Raw genomic sequence first — 27827 nt, 5'->3', positions numbered from 1 at the left:
TAGTTGAATTATTTAGATATGACAAAAAAAAGAAAAAAAAAAAGGGTTAAAAATTAAAGCGAGTGGAGTAAGCCGTGAGCTATATATATTTGAAAGGCTTATAAAAAGCAAAACGACGTTTTTGTACGGTTTGCTTTCGTATTATTTTGACTAATCAAAAGGAATAAATATTTTTAGTAATTCCTCTCTCTCTCGCTTTCTCGAAAAAAGAAAGCGAAACCAAACGAGAACCACCGAGCACGAGTCAATAAGTTGAAACTCTCCCTCCAAAAATCACTCTCTCTCTCTCTCTCATCAGATTTTTCCACACTCCAATTTCTTTCTTTCTTTTATAAAACCTTCTATTTCAACTACTTCGTCTTCAACACTCTCTTTCTTTCTTTCTCTCTCTCTCTCTCTCTCTCTCTCTCTCTCTGAGTTTTTCTGTGATTGTGTGTTTTCGATTAGGATGCCACAAGTTGATTTGGAAATCCTAGTTTCAGCCTGCGCCGGCGGATCTGATCGGAGAATCGCCTGCGAAACTCTCGCCGACGGAGATCATCACAAGCCGGACCAGCCAGATCAAGAAGATGTTCCTCCGGATTTCCCGCCGGAATCGTTCTGGCTCTCCAAAGACGCCGAGTTCGACTGGGTCGACCAGCGCGCCTTCTACGAGCGGAAAGACTCGGCCAAAGGAAGCGTTAGTTCGACGAACTTGAATCCGAATCTGAACCCGAGCTCCAACTCCAACTCTCAGCGGTTCTCTCGGAACTTGAAGTCCAAGGCTTCGATTATCGGCTTGCCCAAGACTCAGAAGTCTTGTTTCGTCGATGCGAAGAACCGCCGGAACGGCAAACCCGGCAAACCTGGAAACACTCGGTTGTTTCCGAAACGGTCCGGATCCGTCGGAAAATCGGAGGCTCCGCTGGTGGAACCGTCGTCGCCGAAGGTTTCCTGTATCGGAAGGGTGAGATCGAAGCGAGATCGGCATCGCAGAATGAAGAGTCGGCAGATGTCCTCTGGACGGGAGCCGGAGAAAGAGAAACCGGCCCCGAAACGAAAAACCGGGTTGTTCGCCACTGTTCGGGCTATTTTCCGGTCCCGTACCCGAGAAAAGAGGGTGTCTAGGATCAGCGCGCCGAAAACTGAATCGCCTCCGAGATTTAGCGCCACGATTGGACCGCGTGGCAGCACGGCGTCCGATATTGACGCGTCATTTGCCGAGTCGCTTCCGAGAAAGAGCGTTTCGGAGATTGAACCACCCGGTTTGGGAGGCATGAATCGGTTCGCATCCGGTAGGAGGTCCGACTCGTGGGCCGGCGACCTTGCTTGATCCGATTCGTCGGCTAATTTCGTTCGGCGACAGCGAGCGGTGTGGGCTCCAGACATGCAAGTTGGTAGGGTCGCGATTGCCGATTGGAAGTCTTCAGTAGGGCCTGCTTCATTTCTGATTGGCCGTTGGATGACGAGGCACGTTGAAATAACGGTTTCCCCCCCTCCAAGGGTGAAAGGTGATTAATAGTTACCAGAGTTTTATACACGTTTTTAATTTTTTTTTTTTCTTTTGTTTTTCTTTTTTAGGATAAGATTTTGTAAATATGTACGAGTGTTCTGGAATTAGCAGCTGTAAATTTTTCTTTTTTGTGCTAGTTTTATATAATAAAATTTCAATTAATCTGAATTGTACGTGTTGATGAATATATTTTTAGAAATCTAGAATAAGTTCGCGAGAATGCTATATTGCAAAATGGATTTTAAAATTAATAAGAAGGTAAAAACTTTGAATTTCCTTAATAATATATTTTTATTTTTATATTTATTTGTAATAGAGCACCTAAAAGTATACGTAAAGGTTACAGTCTGACCACTTTAATTAAATAGATCAAACTTTACAACTGTAATTCTTTAATTTTTTATTAGGTTTATATCGGATTCGAAAGTTATGTCAAAAATTGTCTGTCATTATGTTGTATGTCGGGTTTGAGTTGTATCAAAACATGAATATAAGATTATATAGATTAATCATAACTCGATCTATTTAATTAAACGGATTGACTTTTCAATATCATTTAATTTCGTGTTGAGTTTATAAATGGTGTCAAAAAAGTGTCAAACTCTATTTATTTTAAACATGTCAAAAGCATATATTTTAAAACCGGTGACAAATTTAAAGTATGACGGCTCAGATAGAAGGAAATTTGTATCCGTCCTTATGGTGGCCTGGCCTTTACTGTTGAGTCACACAGGTGAGGGGTCGCTGTTAAGGGCATCGGCGCAATTGACTCCTAATGTGGAAGCAACTATTTGAATAGTCTAGAATTTTGACTAGCCTTGGCACCTTGCTATATTTTATAGCGAAAGTGGCCATCACCCTTTTTTTTTTTTAAAAAAAAAAAAAGTGACCATCTCACCTACCATCATGTGTTGCTTTTAAATTAGCAACCTTAGAAATATGTACCTAAAAGTCGTTGAAAACTTATCTTAAAATATTTTCCCAAATTTTTTTATTTAATTTTTAGAATTAATTCCAAAAACTTAAGCAAATAAAAAAATATAATGATAACATGTTGACTATTTTAATTGAAAATTAGGAATAAATATGGACTACTTATTTCAAAATTTAAGCTGATAGCCATAGGAAATGATACTACTTATACTATGCATAAAAGCATTCGAAGGTGAATTTCCATTTTCTAATGCATTTCATTTGTTACAATCTAGAAGAGTTTACAAGTAATTAAATTGGACCCATAAAAGTTCATACGTAAGCTAGACCACATGGATAAACTCTTTCCATGGTCAAAATGATAGTAACTTAATTAGTTCTTGGCATCGAGCTCATCATATAGTTCAATCTTTCGCCCGTTCAGCGGTTGTACCGGCCTTGAGTTGTCTTTGCAACTAGAGGCCAATGGTGCCTTGAGATCCTGTACTTGATCTGGGGAGATTGATCTCACCTACACATATGTTAACCATGTCAAACTATCTATATTCATGTATTAGCGGGATTCGGATTCTCATCAATTTAATCCAAGCAGCAAATGTGAGAGAGTTCTTATGTGACTTATTCATCTGAATAAGTATTTAGTCAAGTTGAAACCTGTTTGGGTATGTGAATCTCATACGAACTGAACTCTCTTATAATTATTAACAATCCGGATAACAAAATTACTGGGATTTCTATTCTATATTTGTGTGTATAATCCTTTCCTTAATGACAGAAATAATTAATTACCTTGCCGAGGATGTTCCAAATGATGTTCTCTGTGCATGGAGGAGTGGTTAAGGAACCTAAGTATCTGTAATACTTGCGGGTCTTTCGCTTCATGTGCTTGGTATCCATGATCCCAAGAGGGATATGAGCCTCTTCATCCCCAGCACACTTGTCCTTGGCCAGTTCACCCAAATTGCTCTTAATCTGCATGCAACAACATCATGAACCATAATAAACATCAAGATTTCCAATTCCTTTTAATTCCTTTGAGAATGGTAGATCTTCTGACACGAAATAAACGAAGAAATCTACCTTTCTAAGAAAAGAATCGGGTGCACCATATTTGTAGAGAATTGACACAACCGAGAAGTTGCCATCAGCTGACTGGTGGACCAGATGCTGCTCTGCCGGAAATCTGTAATTAATTGTCACATGGTGTCAGATCAGCACACAGTGATACAGACATGGATTGACATTTCTTAAAATTTTCTCTAAATTTGAGATTCTTAAATTCATAAATTTCAGTTGTTTATATTATTTAAGCATTTAAAATAATGCATGTTTCAACATTTAATGAGTAAGTTACTCTCAAGAAATTTAATAAGCCATGTTTTCTCGTTAAATGCTGAAATATGCCTTATTTTAGACGCTTAAATAATATGAATGATTGAAATTTATGAATTTAAGAATTTCAAATTTTTAAAAAAATCTAGGAGATCTCAATCCCAAAGACAGAGAGAGGGAAAGAGAGAATACTGTATGCCATCAATTCGGTGCTCGGAAGGTGTGTGGTAGTGCACCTGCTTCAAGGTGTAGTTCTTCCCATTTATAACCAACACTCCCACATGTTCGTCGAATCTAATCTGCACGGGAAAAGAGGGCATAGATCGGATAGAAATCTTCAGCTATTTTACGAGTAATGTTACAAGTTTCTCTTGTGTCCCTTGAAAAATGATGTGGCTCTTAAAATCACCATTGAACTTATGATTTATCATTATTGGATTTTGATCAAATTGTAATTTTAAGAGTCAAGTTATTCTTGAAGGGATACAAGAGTAATATAAAAGGGACTTCTAAACTTACTCAAATTTTACTGTTCAAATTTAAATAAGAGGGAGTCTTTATAAGGTATACTTGTCTAAAACAGGTTTTAGATAACCCGTTCACTTGTTGAGGCAAGTGGGCCTCTAGACCTATTTGTGGTCTTTCTTTTATTGTTTTTTTCTATTTAATGTTATGATAATGTTGTTGTATCAACCAATTATCCAACAAAACAACTTGAATTAAACAATTGGATACTTCAGAATGATTAGGGTAGTTACAATATCTCCTCATCTAGTCAGTTTGTACGTCCAACTAAATCATCCATTAAATTGGAAGAAAAAAAAAACAGTTAATCATTAAAATTAATATTTTTTGAAATTTAAAAACAAATTACCTCAATGTTAAAACCATTGTTGACCAGCGTGGCATTTACAGGATTGTAATCTCTAGGCAAGGGTTCAAAACGCTTGTTACGGACAACCTGGCCCTTTACAATGTCCACAGGAGTCTGATGTTTCCCGTTTGAGCAGGTCACGAACTTTGGGCTCAAGCTTCCCCACTTTCCAGGCCCATTTGAGCCCACATAACCGAACGTACTTGAGTGTCGGCCTGGCGGGAATTTTTCAAACATAACATTAATTGTAGTATTGTCATCTTGCAAGCAGCTAAAATCCTTAGGAATTGGAACAAATAATGAAGGATATTTTTCGATTCATAGAGCATATGATTTTCACATGATTTGATGTCATCATCTTGTTGTAATATAAATTAAAATATTAAATTCATCGCTTTCTTTAAATTTAAGATTACAGACAAATAGTAATTTAATAATATGTGCTCTAATGACATATATCAGTCTAACAATTTCAATTTCTTTTTAATTTTTATGACGTAAAACTCCTTCAACAAAGAGTCATTTCGTGACCTATACGTGTCGGATAAACCTTGAATACAAGACTCCACCCGTAAAAACAGTATATTAGTTGAGCGAAGAGTCAAACAACCGATCTCGTGATAATAAGCAAATTACTGACCATTCTTGTGGGTTAAATAGTTTGATCAATATCATTGATAGAGAGAATTAACCCACCCAGTAACTCATCATGATATTCCATTCTGAATTTCATGGGAAACTCAGAATTCATCTGTGATTATAACAAACAAATTTCCCCAGAGATCGAAAACACAGAAGACCATTGAAAACGTAAATGTCAAGAAAACAAAACCCATCAAACCAAGAAAAAAAAAACACAACTTTTCCTCGTGCGTACGTAATCTGTACATGCATATCTATCAGAGACTGATCATCGGAGAGACAGAGTAGAGATCATACCGGCATCAATCGCCGAAGTGCTGCTAACAAGCAACAATAATGCAATCCCAAGGACGGGGACGGAATATCTAGGGGCCATTGCCGGTGCTAATTATCTATATCCAAGCTCCTGCCCCTGGACAAAAATAAAATTAAAAAAAAATAAAATTGCAAGATAGCTAGATTTATCTAACCCTAGCTAGCTGTATATATATAGGGATCAGTTGTGGTTATATATATATATATATATATATGCATATATATAAAAGCTTCTTCTCTAGCCCACCACCGGTGGTAGTGGGAGCTATATTTAGAGAGGGGTCTCTGCTAGATTTGGTCTTGTTTGGTCGAAAGTCTAGGAGCACCTTCCTTTGGTATGTCTCTATCTATTTATACACTAACTCAAGGTTCATTGTCTGCTGTTTTGTTTTGTTTGTTACATTCAAAAGATCAAGATTCAGTCCTTTTTTTATCCTACTTAATTTTGTCTTATACAAATTAAATTGAATCAGATAATTAGGTAGGATAGAGAATCATAATCTAGACCAGTCTCAAAAGCAGTAGGACAGATAGTTAAGTATACCCTACGTACACATTTATTCTAGTTTTGTTGTTGATGCAACAATGCCAATCAGTATTTTTTAACATTTTTCTTATATAAAATTGAAAGGTTATGTTACGTGCACAGCTGCAAGTGTGATCGGTGTGAGATAGATATTGGGAAAAAAAAAATAAAAAAAAATTAAGAAATGTTTAAGATAGTGGCCGGAGTACTAATTAATCTGTTATGTGCCTACTTAACAGGTTAACCAGCATTATCAAATGAAATATGGGTTTAGCATTGCTATCAACTTTAGGGTTTACACATTATTTAATAAGATCTTTAGGATTACTGATTATATTCGAATTAATCCAAGATAGAGTTTGTTAAAATCATAAATACAGTTTGGAATCTTTTCTATCCAAACACGTGTTTAACTAAATGCTGCTTTGGTATGACAAACTTGCCATGCTTTGCAACATATTCAAAACACTTGTTGTATCTTAAGCGTCTAAAATAAGCCATGTTTTAATATGTAATAAAGAAGCTATCCTCAAAGAATTTAATAAGTCATGTTTCCTCATTAAATGTTAAAATATGGCTTATTTTATACGCTTAGATGAGATAAACGACTGAAATTTATGAATTTGATAATCTCAAATTTTAAAAAAATTCTAAGAGAGCTAGATCCTAAGCTTCTTCTATTACTATTATATATTGTTAAAAGAAAAGAAAAGAATAAAAGATATAATTAGTGTATTTGTGAAAGCAGCGGATGAGATGAGATCATTGAATCGATCAGCAGTTGAACCAATGGGAGTGTTTCGTGATTCACCTTCCATTTGAGGAATTGATTTTTGAAAGCCACGAGCCTACGAGTAATGTGCAAGTCCATGTCACGTCAACGTTGGCTACTTTCGGCGTAACCTAGCTAACAGCATATATATAGAGGAAGAGGAGCCCCCATTTACAAAACATGCACCACCGAAAATGGTTAATAATAATATCCCAACAAAATTTAATGGAAGAAACAATTGCATATATTACCATTAGTTTGTTTGACATATATCTCACCACTATTTTACACCTCAATCCACCATTGAATTTTTTTTTTTTTTAAATTTTTTATTTTATAAGAGTCTATTTAAAGGTGAAATAATAATGTCACGTCAACATAGTAAAATATGATAGAATCTTGGTGTGATATATATCATTAGTCATTTGAAATGAGTAATGCAATATACCACACCAATATCTCACTCTGTTGACGTGATGATACCAATAGACAGTACCACATCAATATATATATATATATATATATATATATATATATATATATTGAGACATGTTATTCTCACATCTCTCATTCATTTTCTATCCATTTCTTCTCTAAATCTAACATTAGATTTGTAGGACTCATATGTGCAATGATGAATTTTAAAAAAACATGAACGAAAGACGTTTCTTTATAGAATTACATATTGATGACTAATGCTATATTCTTATGCTCGATATATATATATATATATATATATATATATATATATATATATACTAGATTGAGAAAATCACTCCACCAAATAAGGTAGAAATTAACTCCCAATAAGAGACAATTTTAAAGAAATTATTTCACTGTTGTGGGTAATTAATCAGAATAAAAGATTTGTCAGTGATTTGAAATCAACAGTTGATCACTGCCTGCAACTTCAAGAGACAAAATGAAACTAAAAAGCCAAGCTATATATATATATATATACCATCATTTCACAGTCACAGCCTACAAAGGAAAAGGAACCAGGAAGATTAAGAAAGTTGTTCTTGTTGCTTTCTTACACAATTAATGTAACCAAGAGCTACATTTTCACCCAAGAGACCATCAAATTATTTTAATTTCAACCAGTCCCTTAACCAACTCAATAAGAAGACAATCTAGTCACTTACCTAGTGACCACTCCCAATATTTTTTCATAATATCCGTAAAAGTTGGCAGATACGGTTCATTTAGCAAGGTTATACACAGACTGCAATAAACTTTTTAGAAAGACCAAATTAAAATAAAATTTAATGGCCGACGAGCTTTAGAGATGAACGATTACAGTAGGCAACCAATGGGGAAATTGTGGTCGAGGAAAGCATGGGTTAATTACTTTCATAAACTTAATAATTAGAGATGAAGAGTCAAATAATGTAAATGGAAGGTGAGTGGAGTTGTGGTTTAGAAGTTCATTTTTGGCTAATGTAAATGCTGTGATTCTCATCAAGACTACTCACTAGCTTTTCATGTTCTCTAACTTTTATCATTCCATCACCAGAACTTCCCCCACCCACTCACCAAAAGATTCAAAGAATAATGAGGGCCCAACACAATTGACAACCACCTCATATATTGTTTTCTAGAGGCTTCTCCAAAGTCTTACCTTTTCTTTTTCAAGTAATTAATTAATTAATCAAAGGAAAGGAATATTGATTAAATTTATTTATTTTTATAAGTTTAAGCTGTTAGAAATGATAAATTTACTGAGTAAAAGAAAATTAGAATATTGTTTTTATCATTTATTTTAATTAAATATTTTACATGTTGAACTTAAAATTTGAGGTCACACGTGAAGATGAATAATAAAACATACATTAAATTATTAAATTTATTTTTTCCGATAAATTTAATCCTTCAAGATAAACGATGATTTAACGTTGTAACATAGCTCGGTCTAGTAGACAGGACTAGAATAGCCACCACAGGTGACTTTCTCAGTCCCATGTGTACCTAAACAATTTGTTTATGTTTCTTGTCCCTTCATTTTGGAATAGCCTGACGTGGTATACAGGGCATGTGCAACATAAGATCCACCAAAGCCTGATAAAATTATAATTTTTCTTTTAAAAAAAGTAAAATAAAGATTACATCAAATGAAAAGAACATAAGAGATTGAAAAACAAATTCATCCATTCTAATAGTTTTTTGGTCCACTATGGCTGCAAAAAATGATGGTTTTTTTGAATCAATTTGAAAGTTAAGGCTGGTTGGTTGAAAGGACACTTATGACATGCAGCAAAGGGGTCTTGATTGCCACAACTGAAAAGATAGCATTGTAATCAATTGAACTAGAGCCACAACCAGAGAGCGCACGTGGCCGGCGGAGATAGATAAAATAATAGCATATCTAAGGCTTTTGGCAAGGGCCACACGCGCGCGTAGGGAGAGTAGAGAATAGGTTGAGTGGGACGGAGGAGGGGCGCGTGAGTGAAGGCGGTAGGAAAAGGGTAGTAGGTCAAACTTTCAAATCAAAGAAAAAAAAAAAAAAAAAAAGAGATCTAAGGAGAGGAGGAGGCGGGGGTAGAGACGAGGGGAGAGGTAGAGCTCCTCCCTCCTCCTCGGACACTCACGAAGGAGGAGGAGTAGGAGGAGGAGACTCTCTCTAAAGGAAAGGGAAAATCTCTCATCAGAAATGAAAGATGAGAGAGCTTTTCTTTTCTCTCTAAAAAGTATCGAAGAGTTTGGTCTTAACTATATCATTTTTATCAAATGAGCATTAGAGCACACTTTGCCAAATGATATCAAATAATCACCCTTAAAAATATGATTGCAAGAGAAGAATACTTAAAAACTTGTGTACACATTATTAAGATTACACTTCACCAATTATGTGGGACATTCATAGGAGGAGAAAGCGATGACACAGAAAGCGATGACACAGAAATGCATGTGGATGCTTTTTGTAGTGAAAAATGTAGTAAAAGAGCAGGGAATTGACACAATCTTTCTTTCTTTATAAAAGGTGAGATGCCCAATTATGAACACATGCAATACACCCAACAGCCACAAAGAGTGGAAATAGTATGAGGTAACTGTTGACAACTCTTTTCTTCTGAGCTTCAGAAATGGGGATAGATATATTCTCCACTACACTTGTGAAAAGCCCAAAGTGAATATACTCAAATTAAGTCCACACAATGTGAGGACCATATATACCACATTCTTCTATAGATATGTATCATACATGAAAAAAGTGTTGGGGGTGTAGATAGGGGCGGATGGGAAAAAGCTTGATCCTGACTTTCTATGGTGGATGGAAGAGAGAGAGAGAAATGCAGAGAGGGAGAGAGAAATGAATAAAGAAAGATGGGGAAGAAGAGATAAAGTAATTAAAAACTTATCCATAGAGATATAATGCTTCCCTATATTTGGGTAAGCATTGTAGATGAATATGGATGGAGATGTGTTGTAGAGATTTGGTTAGTCATTTTACGAAGAGATTCAAAATGCATAAGCCATTGTGAATGCTCTAATGCACACTAAATCATTACTTATCTTAAAAAATAATGGAAAATTGTGAATTCAATTATTTAAATTAATTTTCTAACACTCTCTTACCGCCTTACGAACCGTTTGGTTTTGTGCTTTTAAAACGTTTTTTTTTTTATAAGAGCAATTTAAAAACACAATTTTAAAAAATGTAATTATACATCTGATAAAATTATAGTTTAACCTTTAAAATTGTGCATTTTTTAAAACGCAACCCCACTGCATGCGATTTGAAAAAGGAAAATTTTATATGTTTTCAAACCGCCATGTTTAAAAAATGCACTCCCAAATGAGATATTCTGCAATTTTGTATAAAAATGCACTTTTGGCCTACAACTCTTAAATGTAAAATTTTGAACATACTGATGTTATCGCTATTTTCCCAAGAGGAAGAAAACAGATTTGTAGAAGAAGTTATGCAATCAACTGAAACATGATAACCCACCTTCATCATGCTATCAACCAATTAATTGCTTAAATTGAGGTACTTTATTCCACTAGAAAGAATGTTATCATGTAGACTAATTACATCTCACAGAGTACCCCTTTATTGGAACAAGATACACCTATACAGTTTCACAAGAAAAATGAAGAGACTGATGAAAAGAGGAAAAAAAAAGAACAAAATCTCAAAGGCCTTTGGAAGGAATTGCTTATTGAAGAGCATAAGTAGCTCTTATATACTCCACGATTTCTGCACTCTCAAACATTTGCACGCCAGTATTTGGATCTTCTAGATAAGGTACCTGCCAACCATTGTTGTAAAGGTGCCACCATATCATCAGCAAGTAAAATACTTGTGAGAAAGAAGATTTGATAGACTGATCTTCACAGAAAAGAATGAAAAAATACCTGAAAATGTCCAACTTTCTCATACAGTATCTGTCGTCTTGGGCTGCCACGGCCACAACTACAAAGACAAACAGTATATTGAAATGTATCAGTCGTGATTCAGTATATAGAACTCTCGTGTGTCTTAACATTTTAAGGCATCTTGAAAGTGACTTGTGTTCCATTGATGCAAAAGAAAGACATGAAAATGGACCCCATTCAATAAAATCCCATAAAAACTGATGAAAACACTTTTATCAGAGAATTGTAATAAAGTATAAAGATTATTACCAAATGTAGGAAGAAAATATATACACAGTAAGATTGAGGTTTAGATGTGTGGAGAAATTAAAAGACATATATAGTCAGCGGGGAGAGAGAGAGAGAGGATATAACAGTTAAAAATGAAATACTTTTGACAGAATTTAGAAAGATATCTGACAATGATGAATGTTCTAGAGACAGCATAGTATATACGTAGCAAGCATAACAATGTGAGATGCAATATATATATGCATAGTAGTGATCTCAAAGAATATGAGAGAATATCATTTCATGATACAGTACATGCATGCATAAACAAGTCCATAAACTATCACAACCACAGTTTTGAGGAGGCTTGAAACAACCCTCTTATCCCGGCCTACAGGGGAAATTGGATGCAGTTTTACTTTGTCGGAAATTTTCCATCCACTACTTGAGTCGATGTCAGTATTAAGATTTCTCACTTTTTCTTCTTGTTATTGAGATAATTTTGCAGTTAACAACCATAATTGCAGACTCAATAACTCTAGCGATTACGGCAAGTTGTCTAGATGCCTATGTACATAGTAAAAAGACTGCAGGCACATGAATGTGCATAACTGAAAAAACACCAGGTTGTTTAAAACAACTGAAACAAAGACGCTTTAGGAGATACCTAAGTGAACAGATCATGACAGATGAACTTTACCTGCGAAGCAAGTGTGGTAGCTCTAGCTCTACAAGTACTTCACGTACAAGTTTGCAGAAGGGGGAACCCTGAAAGCAAAGAATAAACAGCTCAAGCTAAAGTTTAGAAGTAAACAAGACAGCTACACTATTATCAAGTCAAGAGTATTCCTAAAAAGGCACCTAAGAAATTGATTATGAATTGAAATCCAAACATCAAACATCATTTGATAGTCTACAAACCTCATATGCCCATATTTCAAGCGGTTTCGGCGGCATTTTTGATGGAGCATAAGAACTCCCCTGAATAAAATATAAGAGATGGTCAAGGCAAGATTTTAATAGCTATTACTTGTATAGTTATTAACAGAACCAAAATTTTGATAATCTGATAATTAAATGAGTTAGAATTCAACTTCATTTAGTTATATAACTTTCTCCAAAAGAAATATTGACCTGCCATATGTGGAATACACATGTGAAAACATGTGACAAAAGTTAGAGGCTTTACACAAGCAATGAGTTCAAGTTCATTTTACCTTTCCCATGCGACCAATCATAGCTAGGCCTGCAATCAAAGTCTGCAACAGGAAAAACAGGCAAGCAACAAATAATATACTTCAAAAATCACTTCATACAGATGAGAACAAATAATTAGAAGAAGAAACAAATGCTAACCGTTAGCAGACCAAGTGACAGCATGAATGGAACACTTCCATCACCTACCCAAAAGAAATCAAAAGAACTAATTGTAAACTATTTGTGGTACACAGCAAGAATGCTTAATGCATAACAAGTACAAAAATTAAATAGTAGTCACACTCAATCTGTCATCAAGAAAAATAAATGTTTTCAAAATTATGAGAAAACAAAACTAATTTGTCATAGTACATACCAAGGCATGGAAGGAAAAAGCTCAATCTGGACCAGGACAATATATCAAATGAAAAAAGAAAAAAAATTCTCTTACCTTTTATTATTATTCTATGCCAAAAGAAAATAAATGGAGATCTCCAAATATTGTAATGTATGCTTGTAATATATGCCCCTCATACTGATATACAATCTACCAGTTATCAAATGATGGAAGAACAATCAACACAATTGAAATGCACCACTTGAAAGCAAGTTAATATGACCACACATACCGTATTTTCCAACCAAATACTTAATTATGTCATCTGATTCGTACATCGAGACTCCTGTGTTTGGATCCACCTTCAACAAGAGAAAGAAGTCTACAGATTAGCTCCCACTTGAACTTACTACCTAATTGCAATAAGTTAGACCCAAGACATGATGTTACAAAAGATGGAAAATACAAAAGCAAATAATGAAATTGAAAAATGACAACCGGAAGATATGTCGTTTGACTATAAAGAAAACTGGTAAGGATTTCTTATCCACTTAAGTCAAAATAAAAATCTATTTTACCTTGGTTTTATTTTAAAAGCAATTTAATTCATTTTGAGACTATTATTCAAAGGTGATGGATGTATAGAGATAGGAGTAAAGATTTGATTCACTGCCTGTTACCTTCATCTGTTTTATTTATTTTTTATCAATCAGATCTCTAATCAGTTCTTTTCATTTTCCTTATTTTTCCTCTGTAAAACTTATAATAATAATAAAAAATACTCTGTTAAAACATTGGCAAGAGCTCCTGGCACCAAAAACTATCAAACCAGTCACCAATTTCATTTGTGGCACCTTCAGCGTCCAGAGATCATCTTTAAAAGGTTTGATGAGTTACAACGTTAAAAAGAAGAAAAGAAGTGATGAGAAACCAGCAATTGTTTATGTGAGTGCATTCAAAAATAAAGGAAGTCACTTTTAACTTTCTTTGTAAGTCTAAATATGTTCTGAAGAACAATATCAAGAAATTGACAATTTTGGATTTCTCTTACTTCTGATTTAATTTCCCATTCAAGTTGTATGTACTCTTTTCCTTCTTGGATCTGGGGATGAGAAGGGAAACAAATAAAGGGGAAAAAAAAAAAAATCTAACCATGTAAGGGAACTGCTGTTTTCCACCCATCTGTGCAACTTTGGGGCGGAAGTTTGGACCATTTTTTGGGCAAGGATAAAACAGAACATCAAGATCCAACACTGCAACGATTTCCCTGACCTGAAGAAACTTGAACTGTTAGCCCAAACCATAAAAAATTCATAGAAAGTAATTCTAAGAGCTAACTCAAATGCCTAAAATTTCATACATGACCCGCCATCCAAGAGTTACGTGGCAGTTGGAATTGTCCAAAATTTTGTGACAGTGTAGTCATGCGCATGAAGTATGAGGTGGTTTCAATTGAGATATTATTTCTATCAAATACATTAAAACAAAATAATGCAGTACAAAAGTAAAGAAAATTAATTTTTTTGATAAGTAATAACCAGTCTTATTAAAAGCATAAGGCGCCACAAAGTACACAGGGAGTATACAACAAGGATCACCTAACTAGAAAAGGAAAAGCGAACAAAGAGTAAAGAAAATTATTAAAAGATTTAAATATCACTCAAAATTAAATAGAAATCCTGGGGGATTGATGTTACCTTCCGACAAAATGGACAGCTTTATATGATCCATGATAATCAATATATGGAAAAAAAAAAAAAAAAAAAAAGAAGCTGTCAGTCTCTGTTCATCGCAAGGGTATTACAAAAAGTCATGGGGGAAATGAAAGAAAAGAAGATAAAAGGCCTACAAAGGAATGTCAGCATTGAGGTCAACTACTGCCTACTAAATTCAGCAGACAAGAAAATAGTACCTCTCAAACTCATATATCTCAATAGGCTTCTCTGGCCGGGGGCCTAATTTTGAAGTCTCCTTTACTTTGTAATCTGTTATTAGGCCCAAGATGGAAAAATCAGGAAGAGAAAGAGACTTATACATTAATTACACAGAGTTACATGAGTATAGAATCTCCTTCAAGATTTGTGATATTAACAATCAGACAAGATTTAGCCAGCCACAGCAAATATTGGCATAAAATAGCAGAATCAAGTATATAAGGGCTTCTGGAGTAAAATTCAAAAGTGATCTGTAATTAGGAGTACCAAGCGAGGTAGAAGTAAACAACTTAAACTTTGGAAGATATTTATCTCAAAAGAAAATAGAAAACTTCCTCTTCTTTTATAAACCTCACGCTAATATAACTACAAATACACAAATGCATGTGAACTTAGGGCTCATTAGATTGGTCTACTTTCTCACTTCCACCAGCAATTTAACTACAAATACGCAAATGTTACTTATTATAAGATGAAAAAGCAGTAGCAATAACAAAATTCAAGGTACCGTTAAAATCAAGAGCATACTGGCCAGGTGGGAACTCATTCTCGGGAATGAAGGATGCAGAATACCTGCCACGGTACAACCCAAAATAAGGAAAACCCTGTATGTATCCACAACCACAATCAAGAGATATGATAGAACACTTTCAACAGTACAAATACTCATCTGTTTTTTGCAGATGGTAAAATGAGGTCATTTTGAGGCTAGAATCCTAAGGGTTTGCTAAATTCTGGTGCCAAATAGCCTTTTAATGTTTGTCTATTAACAACAAGATAATGAAGGGGCATTATCCAAACCCTTGCTTGTTTCCTTAGGATGTTATAATTCAATTCTTAATCCCTTAAAATCCCAGTCAATTCCACTTGGTGCCTATTAGACCCTTCAAACCCCTTCGTGACCTCTAGTTTACAAAATTTACAAACATTTATCCTTGAAGCAAGAGAATTTAGCATGAAATTAAATCAACTTCACCATTTCAGATAAGGTTTATCCACGAATCTATAATCCAATACAAAGATTTGCATTTTACAGTCAAATCTCTAGAAAGCAGAATTCTTTTTTAAACCTAGAGCACAAATATGACTTTGGTTCATTCAACTCTAAATTTCAAAATCTGGGAAACAAAAACAAAACCAAAAAGACTACCCAGTGCTTTTATTTTCCTGGATTTTCTCAGTAACGAAACAATATATACCAAGACATCCAAAACAAACATGAGCAAAAAATTTCCATACCCAGAAACAAAAACACCTGTCCCCAGCCGGAAAAACAAAGCAATTGAAGCCCCTAAAACGTCCCATGTCTTGTCGGGTCTCACCCCGAACCGCTTTGGCTCCGGTGGCTTGAAACCAGGTGGAGCGGCAAATGTTACAGATGACGACGATGATGATGATGAAAGGCCTTGTTTTTGTTCCTCTTTGGTGCTTACAGAAGTACTGGAATCAGAGGAGCTTGATGTTGCTCTAACGGAGAGTGTGGTCCTGGGTGTTCTCCGGAGCGGAAGTGGCCTGAGAAGTGAAGGCGGAGCGAGGTTGAGAGCTGTGGCCATGGTTTTCCGGTAGACTGAGTGGAGGGAGAGCAAGATTTTGATGGCTTTTTTGTTTGGACTTTTGAGATTTTTATGTAACTACTTAGTTTTAAGTGGGCAAGAACGGAGACAGGGATAGGTAATACAGTTAACGTACAGATTTTTCTGTTCTTTTGGATTTTTTTGGGTTAACTTAGAAAAAATATCTTAATGGGTGAGAATTTTGTAACCCAAAAGAAACAAAATCGTTAAAAGTATATAATAAAAAAACAGCTGTTTGAAAATTTGAATAAAATTATGATTTTATTCAAATTTAAATTTTGAGCAATAAGAATGAGATATGTCATCTTCAAGGGGTAGCTCAATCGGCTAAGAACCATGCTTCATGAAGCGAAAGTCATTAGTTCGAATTCTCTCCCTCTTGTGCGGACATGTTAAAATATATATATAAGTATGATTTTAAAAGTTAAACCATAATTTTAAAGATTAAATTATTTTTCAAAAAATTGCATTTTCATTTGAAATTGCTATTTTTTCAAACCGAGAGAAGACAACGACTAGAGAATTGACAGATACAACCAAGAAACAGGGGAGCTGAATCAGAAGCAACTACAAGCAGACAAATATAGTTTAAGACAATCCCTATTGAGAAGTCCTAATCAAATTTGTGGACAGATTTGTATAGTCGGTGGGGAGTTGGTCCCCTTTGTTGGAGGATTCTCTTGTTTAGGGCAAGATTTGTGATGGCGACCAACATTTTTAAACATGCGGCAATGGAAGCATCCAGATTTGATTTTGTTGAGGAAAGGAAACCAAATCCCATGAATCATAGATCGCTTGTTGGGTATGGAAGGTTGGATATGCAAATACAATCTCAAATGTACATGACAGCTGAGAGAAAAATCAATTAGGTTAGGTGGAATGAATTAGATCATGGTGACAATTTTCCTGCCTTATGATGAGTTGAAGCAAGCTGGATATGAAATCATTGCAGCTTTTAGAAGATAGTAAAATTAAAGCAAAGGTGTGAGGTTGGTTCTTTTTATCTTTCATGAAGTGCATAAAGCTAATGAAAAGGAAGGGTTTGAAGTTTGCAGCATGTTCTTTTAGTGCTTTCAATCTCTATATCTTGAGAGAGGCTGCAGAGCTTGGCCTGACGGTAACACCTCACCGAAGCAAGCCGAAGAGAGGATATCTGCTGATTCTGGATGTATTCTGCAGTGCCTGCTGCTCTGAAGTTGTGCAGAGAAAAATAGGTAGCACAAGTAGAAAGGGGAGAAGTTGAGGTTCCATCAACTCAACTCACATTCACTAACCACTGGTTTTAGGGTTTGATTCACTAAACATACAAATAACTATGTTTGTTACTTTGCATATGAATCTTCTACAAACATAATTATTTGATGGAACAGCTGAATATTTAGTGAGAAACTCTTAAATTGCCTATCTCATGATGCATAATGGAATAGCAAGAGGGTTGATTCACTAAACATACAAATCACAGCCATGAAATCAAATACTAAGATACCACACTTTTATGAACCCTGAATGGGCTGGATATGTACAAAACTGTTTTTGTTTACTTTACGCACAGGGTCTAAATTCAGTATACATCAAGATTGTAAAATTGCTAGTTGCTATTTTCTTTCCTTTCTACTTCCAGTGCAATCTCATTGCGACGTTGAAATGGAAGCGTAAATGGCGGATTGTACTGCAACCATATGTACAGAAAGTCATTGACATGTGAAAGGCTCTCTGACCACAAAGTGCTCAGCAGTATATTTTTGCAGAGATCGTTTGTCCTTAACATTTAAGAAGGGATCTCACCTGTGCAATTTCCACTGAAGCGCCCTCTTTAATTTGGAACTCTCTATCATTTTCCAGAGCTTCTCTTAACTTTGATTCCCGTCGTTCAACTTCTTCATCGGTGACAAAACCTATAAAAGATGATGAAGGGAAGACTGTAATAAACTTGCCATATCCACAGTTGAAGACATGAGAGATTTTACTGAAGAATGCACTACTCTCTGCTCCCAAAACGCAATAAATACTATCGAGTTATTGCAGCAGAAGTCCGATTCATTAGTACTTAACACTATATTGGCACACAAGTTAAATAAAAAAATTACTACAATTATGATCATATTACTAATGCATAGAAATCACGCATACAATCACTTGCGCTGAACAACACACTCCAAGTTCAATTCAATTTTCTAATACTTCAACAGCCTTGGTACCAAATACCATCCAATATTCAATAACTAAGAATGATCGTAAAAATTAAAACCTTTTTAACTTAGATACCAGTTTCTGTATCCACAACACAAGGGGGGCAGTCAGATTAAGGGAAGGACAGACCTGAAAAGGCAAGAACTGCAACAATTTTTCTTGGAACCTCTGTGATCCGCACAGACGGATCTTTAGGCTGCGGCAAATTGGCACCATACTTTGAGGGCATGACAAAAGACATCTGCCACTTATCTTGATCTTCCAGCTAAGACATTTGCAATGATATCAGATGATGATAAAAAGAAAGAATGCAGTATTTTTGAAAAGAAAACAATTAGAAATTCTAACAAATGACCTCTGTATTTTTAGACCATGTAAAACAAGCTCCATGGCAAAAAAAGACCAAACCATAAAAATAAGACCAGTACATGGACCTGGGAATGTCTTGTAATTATTCATTAACTGAAAGAACTACATGGGTTGTTAGAGTTCAAGAACAATCTTTAACATTTGAAAGAAATAATTTCAATCAACAATCGGTTAACTCTACAAATTCCAGCCAATAGACCATAATTTTCAGCAGATCTGAATTAATGCCAAACCAAAATATAAACATCTTACACAGGTCAATGCATGGCACTATAGATATGACTGACTTGTGTCCAAAACATCCTCTGAGAGAAATGTAAAAGAAACGCAAAATAGACACCACACGTGCATTTAAAACAGACAAGATGTGGGAGAGCAAGTCATAATAGAAAAAACTTACATTGGGTTTAGGGAAGATTTCAAAATTCCTTAACATAAGAAACTACAAAATTTTAAACATATGACGCATGTAAAAAATCATACCCTCTTTGTTATCACAGGAGTTGTCATTTCCATTTTCTCCCCATCAGAATTGGCCTTACGCGTAAAAACAGGTGTAGTCATCTCCATTTTCTCCTTTGTTGTATTCTAAAAACCAGCACAAGAACCAGAATAAGCAAAAAGTAACAAAGATAAGTAACATTACCAAAAAGGTACTATAGGAATTAATTACAAAATTTCGGACTACCTTACCAAACAGGTACGCGGCTAATACATTAAAGGATTTAGATGCTCCATTGAAATCGAATCCAGTGTTCCCAGGCATTGTTGCCTCTGCTATAAAGTAAGGCTGTTTGCACAATCACGGCCCTATAATTTAGATATATATGCGCAATAATATGATAATCATGGCAACTGTAACTATCAGCTTGACTTCTTCTTTGTTTTTAAACTGTTGTGTTTTTGGGAACGCATGAAATTTAACATTTCTCATTAAGTTTCCAAGCTACAATAAAGTAGTTATTGTGGGGAGATAAACATATTGAAGTCCCCATATAAGGCCTTAATATAAAATGTTACCACACTAGTTAATCCAAAAGCTTTAAGTAATTTGGGCCAACAGTTTTATATTGACCACTCATTTTTCTGATTATCCGACAGGGACTCAAGTACTCATGCGTCACATGTATACTCCGTTTTAGAACAACATCTGCAGAAACTGCAGAAACCGAAACTACCTCAATTGTTCAAACCAATCGTGTAACTCAGAATGTGTATAAAGCATGGAACAAATCTCTCAGTTAATAACAAGTGGAAAACATTCACCAAACCTATATGTGTATATCTTAAACTCCGGGACATATTGCAAAAACATCCCCAAAACTGAATCGAAATTAACCACAAGTCTAAGAGGCAGAGTAAAGAAAATGTTGAAGTGAATGCATACCTCAACTTCCCTTATCTCGTACTGGTCTCTCCTACTCAAAACCTTGAAATTCACAGTCTCCAGGTCCGGAACTACATCAAACCCAAAAAAGATACATACCCAAATTGACCCAAAAAAAGAAAAAGACGAAATTTCACATTCAACAATCAAAACCAATCGAAAGTAGTACCTGCCATCAAAGCCTCCTCGAGAGTCCGACTCTCGAACCTTTTCGGGAACACGTACCTCACAGCCTCGGTCGCTGTATCAGCTAAAACTGCAAGAAAACAAAAGCAAGTTATTCAAACAAATAGGAACAGAGATTTGTTTTGTTTTAAACAAATGAAAGCAAGGCCTTGAGAGATATCTATGAGAATTGATGCTAAACATTTACGTCTCTGGGAGAGAGAGGAGGCTTGGGAAGCGAGAGCGAGGACGAGAGAGACTCGGGTTTCGAAGGCTGACATGGCTCTTCGCCGCGGTGGGTCGCTGGCCGTGGAGTTGGTGATGATCGAGAACGAGCTTTTGGGGTTTCTTGGAGTGGAAATTGAGATTCTGGGTGGGGATATAGTGAAGAGTGAAGGCTTGCAGTTGCAGAGAAGCATTTTTTTTTTTCTTGGGCGTTTGGTTTTGAATTTCTGTTGTAGAGACAGAGTGGGATTTTCTGGATCTCTTGTAAGCCTCTGGTGGTTAAGATTTTCCCGGCAAATTAAAAATAAATAAACTAATAAATAAATATCTAAAAGGATAATACTAGACATCCAACACTTTTTTCTAAATTTATTTTCCCAAATGAACTGATCCATTTGATATATATATTCTTAAATGAATGTGGGGTCCAGATCATTTGAAAAAAAGTGTTGGGATACTTAGTAGCCCTCTATCTGAAATACGTCAAACTCCCCCTTGACTACTTGACACTAAAATTTTGAGTAGAACAAAGTTTTCAACTCCATTTATTAAATTGATGTGGTGATTATAATTTAAAGTTTTTTTTTTTATCGTCCACACAAGGGAAAAAGGGAATTCGATTTAGTAATCTCCACTTCATGAAGCGTGATCTTCAGTCAATTGAGCTACTTTTTGGAGACTAAAATACGTCATTCTTACATGTATAATCAAATATGCAATAAAAATAATATGGTTTGTTAGTATATATAAAAAATGTATATGCTAATTTAATAGATTGAGATGGAGGACTCCAATCTGATTTAGTGGAAAGATTTTCCCAAGTTGGACAAATGCCTTTCTTTTTAAAAGAATTATTTTTATGGTTCAATTAGTCTTTTAATATCTCATCAAATTATGTATATGTAGCGTGATACTAAAAGTTGTAGTAAGCATAGTGCACGCTTTCTCTCACGTGCTGCCACACGTGTTTTTGTTCTCCATGACAACATCTCGCACCCTTGCTTCACATTTTTACGGCAAATTCCAATGTGATGTCCTCTATGCCTTCATCACTGGACATTGTTGTGATACTTTTCTTTCTCAGCTCCAATTCAGCTACTACTAGTGCTCCCCACCCTATTGTGGTTCTCAAGCATGTTTGTTGTTGAAGTAGGTGCTATTTCAAGTAGGAGTAATGATACAATGCACGCGGCGTGCGTGGCACGCCCACGCACGCCAGTGCAAATTTTTTTTTTTTTTAAAATAATAATAATAATAAAATAATAATAAAAAAAAATTTTGTGCCTGGCGTGCATCACTGTTGATGCACGCCAGGCGTGCATTGTATCATTACTTTTCAAGTAGATTCGCCTCACCAATTTAAGTGGCTCCTTTTTCAGCCAGTGAGTCGAGAATCTAATGAGCCATACCATTCATTTGATCCATTCCTAGTAGATGTATCTAATGAGTCATACCATTCATTTGATCCATTCCCAATGGATGTTAACCTTTTATTGTACTTAACGGGTGTATTAGGGTTTTTGTTGAACTATCCCACCCCTTTTTTTTTTTCTTGGGTGTACTTGTTGCCTTTCCCCTTTCCCTTCTATTTCCTTGGCAAATAAAAAAAAAAAAAAAAACATAGTGCACGCCTTGTTTGGTCGGATTTTCTTGTTGTAGATAGGGTTCTTGTTCTTAATTTTTTCTTGGAGGGTCGACTGAATTGCAAAATTAACTGAAAACCACCTTGGTTTATATGAAAACAAGGGAGTGAGAAGGGAAGACAACTGGATTTTTAACCATGTCAATAAATTAGTTATGCACCGTAAGTGGTGGGTCAAATGCAATAGAAGTGAGTCATATGGAGCAAGTTCAAAAGCACAAACACAATTAGTGACAGCATTGATTTATTTTATCTTCACAATTTTTTCTCACTTTTCCCATTCATCTTCTAAATTTCTGGCCACGATAATTTTCTCAAGCTGTGGATCTCTTTTCTCTTGTATTGCAAGTCCTGAATAATTGAATCGCGCAAAGGTAGTTGAAAGAGAGGGTGGAATTAAATCTAGACCGTAGAGAAAAACTATAGGAGACCTAAGCCAAATCCTTTGAAGATTACAAGAAAAGAAAGCCCTAGAAGGCACTAAACTGTCAAAGCCTCCTGATGGAAATGCCAAGCAACAACGTCTTTGTATGCCAACTTTCCGCCAAATATATCTAACGCACTGCCCACAGTAACATCCACACGTCCCAACCCGGCCACTTTTATCCTTTCTAAATCAGCCATTTCCGCCACACCACCGGCATAAGTCAGGGGAATCTGGCACCCATCCATGATGTATCAATAATTTATGCAAGATAGCATGCATAGAGGGACAATATAAAAGCCTAGCAACATCAATTTAGGAAATGGCAACAAAGAAATGTGAAAGACAAAAAGAAAAATAATCATGGATGCAGCTACACACCGGAGAATGCTTCCCAAGCAATGCCACAAGTTCTTCATCAATTCCCAGCCTGCAACCAAAAGAAAAATGAGAATCGAACTATCTTGATGAAATTCTGTTGAAAGCATAGACACTTTACACTCTTCATTGTCAATTAAAAAGTCTTTTTCTTCCTTTCCTTTTACATAGCATACCAACCACGGGCAGAGCAGAACTCCAACAAATAATATAACATCTGAAAGTGACTAGTACTTCTAAAAAACAAGGTATGGGAGTTAGAAAGTTTAAGGTATAGGACAAAGTTGTGATTTTATTAAAGATAGCAACATTTAGGAATTACTTTTTCCCTTCAACATCAACACCATGAACCAGAAACTCATCAGCATAGCTGGCAAGAAACTCCAATACTTTCTCATCGAGGTATACATCAGTGAACTTCTGCCATCTATCAGTCACGATTGCATATTTATCTTCCTGCAAATCAAAATCAGCAACATAAAAGATGATAACTGAAACTGAACAACTATCAGACGAAAATAAAAAATAAAAAACAAAAAACAAAAACCTTGTAAAAAACAATCATTTTTTTAAAAAAAATTCTTAATGTATGCCCCTTTATATATAACTTGTTAAGTCTTTTCTAATCCTGACTCACACTAAAGCATTATGTCTGAGTGACCATTAAAACTCTGACTACAGCGAACAAGTACAAAACCTGGTTCAAACTCAAGTTTGTAAGATAATTTCACATTTTCATGCCAGGAGATTTGCAATTGAAACCTCGCATTGAAACTCAATTAACCAATGCATAAATGGGACTCATCTTGAAAATTGTTTTAATACCTTCCTTCTGCAGCTAAGGTCCAAGACAAGCCTCTGCTTTCCAACAACATGAACAAGATCTTTAAGCCTTTCAAGGTCCATTTGTCCATTGTTGAATACATACTGTAATGAAACCGAGATGTAAGTGATAGAGATCAATTTAAACATACCTAGAGAATTTGTCTATTAGAAAGTCCCAAATTCTTTGTATTAATTGCAATGTAAAAAAATTATTGGGAGATTATATACAAAGCTATAAGTGAATTCCACTGCACTGTCAAAGTATGCTCACCATGAGGTTCCATGAGCATTATGTTCTAACCATGATTACATGAAAAATCCAGTTCCATCATATGACCACTTTTCTAATACAGAGAAAAGTTTATGTGTTTACACCAAACAAAATAAGTATGGAAGTAAAACTTATATTCAACCTTCCCACCCCTACAATGGCTATTTAAAAATATTCCTTCTATTATGTTCAACACTATTGACCCAATAAATTTGACACTTAGAAGGTGGCTCCTATAATTAAGTAGGTAAAAGAGTCCTATATTATTTTGATAACTTTGACATGATTCACATAGAAGTCATAAATCATATGAAGGTAACAAAAAGATATATTCTAAAAGGATGATAGTTGGGTTTCCAATCAGCCACTTTCATTCAAGACTTCATAGAGAAAGAATCATAATTTGGTAAGAGAGAAATATCAGAAATTGTATTAAATCATCAAGTAACATATTCATGTTTTCCGTATAAATGTTATGAGAAGATTTCAAGAAAAAACATACTGATGTGACAATGACATGGCTAGCTCCTCCTTCTATGTAACTCAAAGCATTGTCTGAATTGATTCCACCACCAACTTGCAAGCCGCCTGATTTAACCAGTCCTCGCAGTAAGTTCAGCAGAGGAAAAGTCTGTAAGTTTTAAACCTATAATTAATTATACAGCTCAAAGGCAAAACAGCCTAATCCTGAGACAGTCTGTTCCATTAGTCGAATGTCTTTACAGAAGGCAATTGAAGTGGTGCAAATGCAAAATCACATCCCAAGCATGCATATAGAAATCCCAGAACAAAGTTGATCAGCTAAGAGAATGTTTCGTCTAATTATTTAAGATAAAGAGATATACAAGTAGGTGAAAAAAGTAGTCCTAAACTAGCCAAAGAAGGCTATTTCAGACAGCCACCATACTTTACTTATGATCACATCTAAACTGGGAAACAAAAATCACTAAACATGAAAGAGGCATGAAAATAAATTCACCAGGATAAGCATGCATTGCTTCAATTGCGGCATTTTTACTCAAAGGATCTGCTCCAATCATGATCACATGACCACCCTTGAGTCCATTTTTTTTGTACAAATTTGCAAACTCAGCCGCCGACTTATCCGTTTCAAAGTTGGTCACAAGAGTTGATCCGTCCTCCTTCAAATCCTGAATGGTTGACCCAACAATTTGTTTCACTTTCCCCTGATGACACATATTTCAAACACGAGAATCATAAGGAAATCACCCTCAATGAAGTACCACACCACTGCATGAAAATAACATAATGTAGGCATAGCACTCATACAGCACATATGTATCTAGCCCCATATCAACTTCTTGGCCACTACACACAATAATAACATTTTTTCCCCTTTAGATGAACAAAAACATATATAGGTCAGTCTAAAATTGTAAAACATGATCAAACTTTACATATTAGTAATAAAGAAAGTACATTTCAGACAAACAATCTGTAGCAGACATCCTTGATCATAAAACAAAAGTTGAGCTACCAGAACTTTAAATGTCACAAAAATGCGTCTCCTTGGCCTTTTGTCAAACACCCTAAACTCAACAAGCTAATTGACAAGCAAAGACAAAAAACTTGATCAACTTTAGTTCTGGGTACTTTGTGTATATCAATGCAGGGGCGAAAACGAACAGCACACCGAATGGACAGCCGCGAAACACCTACACCCAAAGAGAAGATGAAATAAATGAGAAGAACAATGCGTGATATAAACAGAGTGTGAGGGACAATAGCGAACGCGAAGTTACTGGAAGCTGGAGAAGGAATAGCTGTGATGAGTCTCTGCTTGTTTCGGCTATACAAAGAACCCAGATGTTGGAGCGAGTTCAGGTCGGAAGTTGGCGTTGTGCGGAGGTTCCGAATCATCGTGACGTGCCCTGTTGAGTGAAGGTTGAGTACTTTGGAGACTGAGTAAATAAGAAAACAGAGAGTAGATAAAACTTAGACAGGGAGAGAGGGAGCGTCTGAGAGGGAGAGAGAGAGGGAGCGTCTGACTGAGAGAGGGAGAAAGGGAAAAAGAGGAACTGCGTACACTGAGAGAGAGAGAGAGAGAGAGAATTATTTTGATTTTCAATTTTTGGCAATCCTATACGGTGTGTTGCGGAGGAAAAAATAACAAAATAAAATTGGGTGATGTAGCTCTTGCCACCAATTCCGGATCCCCTCGGATCTATAATGGATGTGAGAGTATTCATTTCATAGTAGAATCACAAATAAAATATATGTTCTCATAATTAAAAAACAAAAGAATGACATTTTGGGTAGGAGTGGCCCAATGGCCAGCCAAGGGTGACCGAATCACCCCCATGGCCAATGGGGGTGTTTAGGCCATTAAGGGTGGCTTGGTCAAACCACCTCCAAGAACCTGCCACCCCCGGTGGGCTTGGGGTGGCTTTGGCTACCCCCAGACCGGGCACCCCCTAACTAGCCATTGAGCCACCCCCTACTTGAGCCATCTCTTACCCAAAATGTGAGTGGGCAACAACCCCCTATGGGTAGCCAGCCACTCTTTTTTTTTCTTTTTTTTTTTTTTTTTTTTTTCTTTTTTTTTTTTACCTTAAATAATATTTTTATTTTTATTTTTTTATAATAAAGATATGTGTCTTATTTGTGGTCTTAGAATTTTTTAAACTATGAAATGGATTTATAGACTAGAGAGGATTCGGTTCCTTTGCCATAGACTTTTATTGGTAAAAAATAATATTTTTATTGACGCCAAGACTTTTCCTAAAAAACTTATATGTAGTAGGGAATAAGAGATATGAAAATATTTATAATCATAAGATTATAGTAGTCTATTTGATTAGTTTGTGTAGAATAATGATAAAATGTCATCCTTTTTTTTTTTTTTGGTTTTTTGTCTACCTAAATAATGATAATATATATATATTTTTTGTCACAGTAATTTTTTTTTTTTTTTCTATTCTTCAATTTTCACTAAGTTCTTTAAAATATTTTTTGAAAAAATGCTTTTACTTTTATTACTTTCACAATGCTTAAAATGATTTTTACTTCTCTCATATACGTAAACTATTTTTTGTTGAACTCAAACATTTTGGGCAGGCAATTGAGACTTGTGAAAAAGCTCAATATGGGACACTCTCTCTGCCTCCATATTTTTTTACTTGTGTCTTTCATCTTCGCAGCTTCTCAAATTATAGGAAAGCATAAGAAATATTTTAAGGCTTTTTCATCTTTCCAAAATATTTTTCAAACCATTTTAAAAATTAACAGCAAAAAACAGTCACTTTCTCTATAAAATAAAAGAGAGCTGCTGCCATACGGTTGTGGCAGAAAACATGGGTTTTCTGCCCACCAATCACAACATGACACATCAACATTTTAAGAAAAATGCAAAAACTTAAAATGAGAACAAAACACCAAAACAAAAAAAAATGAGGACAAAAATGAGGAACCA

General features: G+C 35.4%; 5 protein-coding genes across 6 annotated transcripts; 1 reads left to right on the top strand and 4 right to left on the bottom strand.

Annotated features, from left to right (window-relative positions):
- The first annotated feature begins 284 nt into the window (after nucleotides 1–284).
- Nucleotides 285–1660, top strand: LOC132192105 (uncharacterized). Its single transcript, XM_059607321.1, has one exon. It carries the CDS (start codon nucleotides 449–451, stop codon nucleotides 1310–1312), a length of 864 nt encoding a protein of 287 aa, XP_059463304.1. The 5' UTR covers nucleotides 285–448; the 3' UTR covers nucleotides 1313–1660.
- Nucleotides 1661–2636: 976 nt separating this feature from the next.
- LOC132161885 (alpha carbonic anhydrase 1, chloroplastic) lies at nucleotides 2637–5880 on the bottom strand. Its single transcript, XM_059572100.1, has 6 exons — nucleotides 5571–5880; nucleotides 4632–4846; nucleotides 3950–4056; nucleotides 3506–3608; nucleotides 3215–3397; nucleotides 2637–2936 (listed from the first exon to the last, which is right to left on the bottom strand). The coding sequence occupies exons 1-6, from the start codon at nucleotides 5647–5649 to the stop codon at nucleotides 2799–2801; spliced, it is 825 nt and encodes a 274-aa protein (XP_059428083.1). The 5' UTR covers nucleotides 5650–5880; the 3' UTR covers nucleotides 2637–2798.
- Nucleotides 5881–10863: 4983 nt separating this feature from the next.
- LOC132162076 (uncharacterized) lies at nucleotides 10864–16576 on the bottom strand. Its single transcript, XM_059572324.1, has 12 exons — nucleotides 16184–16576; nucleotides 15453–15517; nucleotides 14923–14995; nucleotides 14708–14726; nucleotides 14163–14282; nucleotides 13303–13372; nucleotides 12833–12876; nucleotides 12694–12735; nucleotides 12398–12457; nucleotides 12177–12244; nucleotides 11246–11303; nucleotides 10864–11139 (listed from the first exon to the last, which is right to left on the bottom strand). Exons 1-12 carry the CDS (start codon nucleotides 16495–16497, stop codon nucleotides 11047–11049), a joined length of 1026 nt encoding a protein of 341 aa, XP_059428307.1. The 5' UTR covers nucleotides 16498–16576; the 3' UTR covers nucleotides 10864–11046.
- A 1407-nt stretch (nucleotides 16577–17983) lies between these two features.
- Nucleotides 17984–21088, bottom strand: LOC132192139 (heme-binding-like protein At3g10130, chloroplastic). 2 transcript variants are annotated; one of them, XM_059607379.1, is made up of 8 exons: nucleotides 20832–21088; nucleotides 20634–20720; nucleotides 20465–20535; nucleotides 19766–19867; nucleotides 19561–19665; nucleotides 18838–18973; nucleotides 18304–18413; nucleotides 17984–18187 (listed from the first exon to the last, which is right to left on the bottom strand). In XM_059607379.1, exons 1-8 carry the CDS (start codon nucleotides 21046–21048, stop codon nucleotides 18107–18109), a joined length of 909 nt encoding a protein of 302 aa, XP_059463362.1. In that variant the 5' UTR covers nucleotides 21049–21088; the 3' UTR covers nucleotides 17984–18106. The 2 variants fall into 2 exon arrangements, with proteins under 2 accessions (XP_059463362.1, XP_059463363.1); XM_059607380.1 differs by having other exon boundaries at nucleotides 20838–21088.
- Nucleotides 21089–22887: 1799 nt separating this feature from the next.
- LOC132192138 (1-(5-phosphoribosyl)-5-[(5-phosphoribosylamino)methylideneamino] imidazole-4-carboxamide isomerase, chloroplastic) lies at nucleotides 22888–26500 on the bottom strand. The gene is made up of 9 exons (XM_059607378.1): nucleotides 26442–26500; nucleotides 26158–26286; nucleotides 26009–26070; nucleotides 25374–25581; nucleotides 24897–24982; nucleotides 24124–24225; nucleotides 23621–23754; nucleotides 23302–23350; nucleotides 22888–23153 (listed from the first exon to the last, which is right to left on the bottom strand). Exons 2-9 carry the CDS (start codon nucleotides 26273–26275, stop codon nucleotides 22977–22979), a joined length of 936 nt encoding a protein of 311 aa, XP_059463361.1. The 5' UTR covers nucleotides 26276–26286; nucleotides 26442–26500; the 3' UTR covers nucleotides 22888–22976.
- Between the last annotated feature and the right edge of the window lie 1327 nt (nucleotides 26501–27827).

Source organism: Corylus avellana, chromosome ca9 (genome assembly GCF_901000735.1).
Source record: "Corylus avellana chromosome ca9, CavTom2PMs-1.0".
In the NCBI taxonomy this organism is placed as follows: Eukaryota; Viridiplantae; Streptophyta; class Magnoliopsida; order Fagales; family Betulaceae; genus Corylus; species Corylus avellana.
Note: the sequence above shows the minus strand (reverse complement) of the source record. Positions and strands in the feature narration are given on the sequence as shown.

Bases quoted from the DNA above. Each gene is read 5' to 3' on its own strand.
- LOC132192138 (XM_059607378.1), bottom strand. From the start codon at position 26,275: ATGATTCGGAACCTCCGCACAACGCCAACTTCCGACCTGAACTCGCTC. The intron at 26,071-26,157 runs GTAACTTCGCGT...CTTTGGGTGTAG, and splicing joins TATTCCTTCTCCAGCTTCCA to GTGTTTCGCGGCTGTCCATT. The intron at 24,226-24,896 runs GTATGTTTTTTC...GTTTCATTACAG, and splicing joins GCCATGTCATTGTCACATCA to TATGTATTCAACAATGGACA.
- LOC132192139 (XM_059607379.1), bottom strand. From the start codon at position 21,048: ATGCTTCTCTGCAACTGCAAGCCTTCACTCTTCACTATATCCCCACCC. The intron at 20,721-20,831 runs GTTTAGCATCAA...GTTTTCTTGCAG, and splicing joins TCTCTCCCAGAGACGTAAAT to TTTTAGCTGATACAGCGACC. The intron at 19,868-20,464 runs GTATGCATTCAC...TTGTGCAAACAG, and splicing joins ACGAGATAAGGGAAGTTGAG to CCTTACTTTATAGCAGAGGC.
- LOC132192105 (XM_059607321.1), top strand. From the start codon at position 449: ATGCCACAAGTTGATTTGGAAATCCTAGTTTCAGCCTGCGCCGGCGGA.
- LOC132162076 (XM_059572324.1), bottom strand. From the start codon at position 16,497: ATGGCCACAGCTCTCAACCTCGCTCCGCCTTCACTTCTCAGGCCACTT. The intron at 12,245-12,397 runs GTTTGTAGACTA...CTTTGCTTTCAG, and splicing joins TTGAAATATGGGCATATGAG to GGTTCCCCCTTCTGCAAACT. The intron at 11,140-11,245 runs GTATTTTTTCAT...AATGGTTGGCAG, and splicing joins AGAAAGTTGGACATTTTCAG to GTACCTTATCTAGAAGATCC.
- LOC132161885 (XM_059572100.1), bottom strand. From the start codon at position 5,649: ATGGCCCCTAGATATTCCGTCCCCGTCCTTGGGATTGCATTATTGTTG. The intron at 4,847-5,570 runs GTATGATCTCTA...AATTCCCGCCAG, and splicing joins CACTTCGGCGATTGATGCCG to GCCGACACTCAAGTACGTTC. The intron at 3,398-3,505 runs GTAGATTTCTTC...TGTTGCATGCAG, and splicing joins CCGATTCTTTTCTTAGAAAG to ATTAAGAGCAATTTGGGTGA.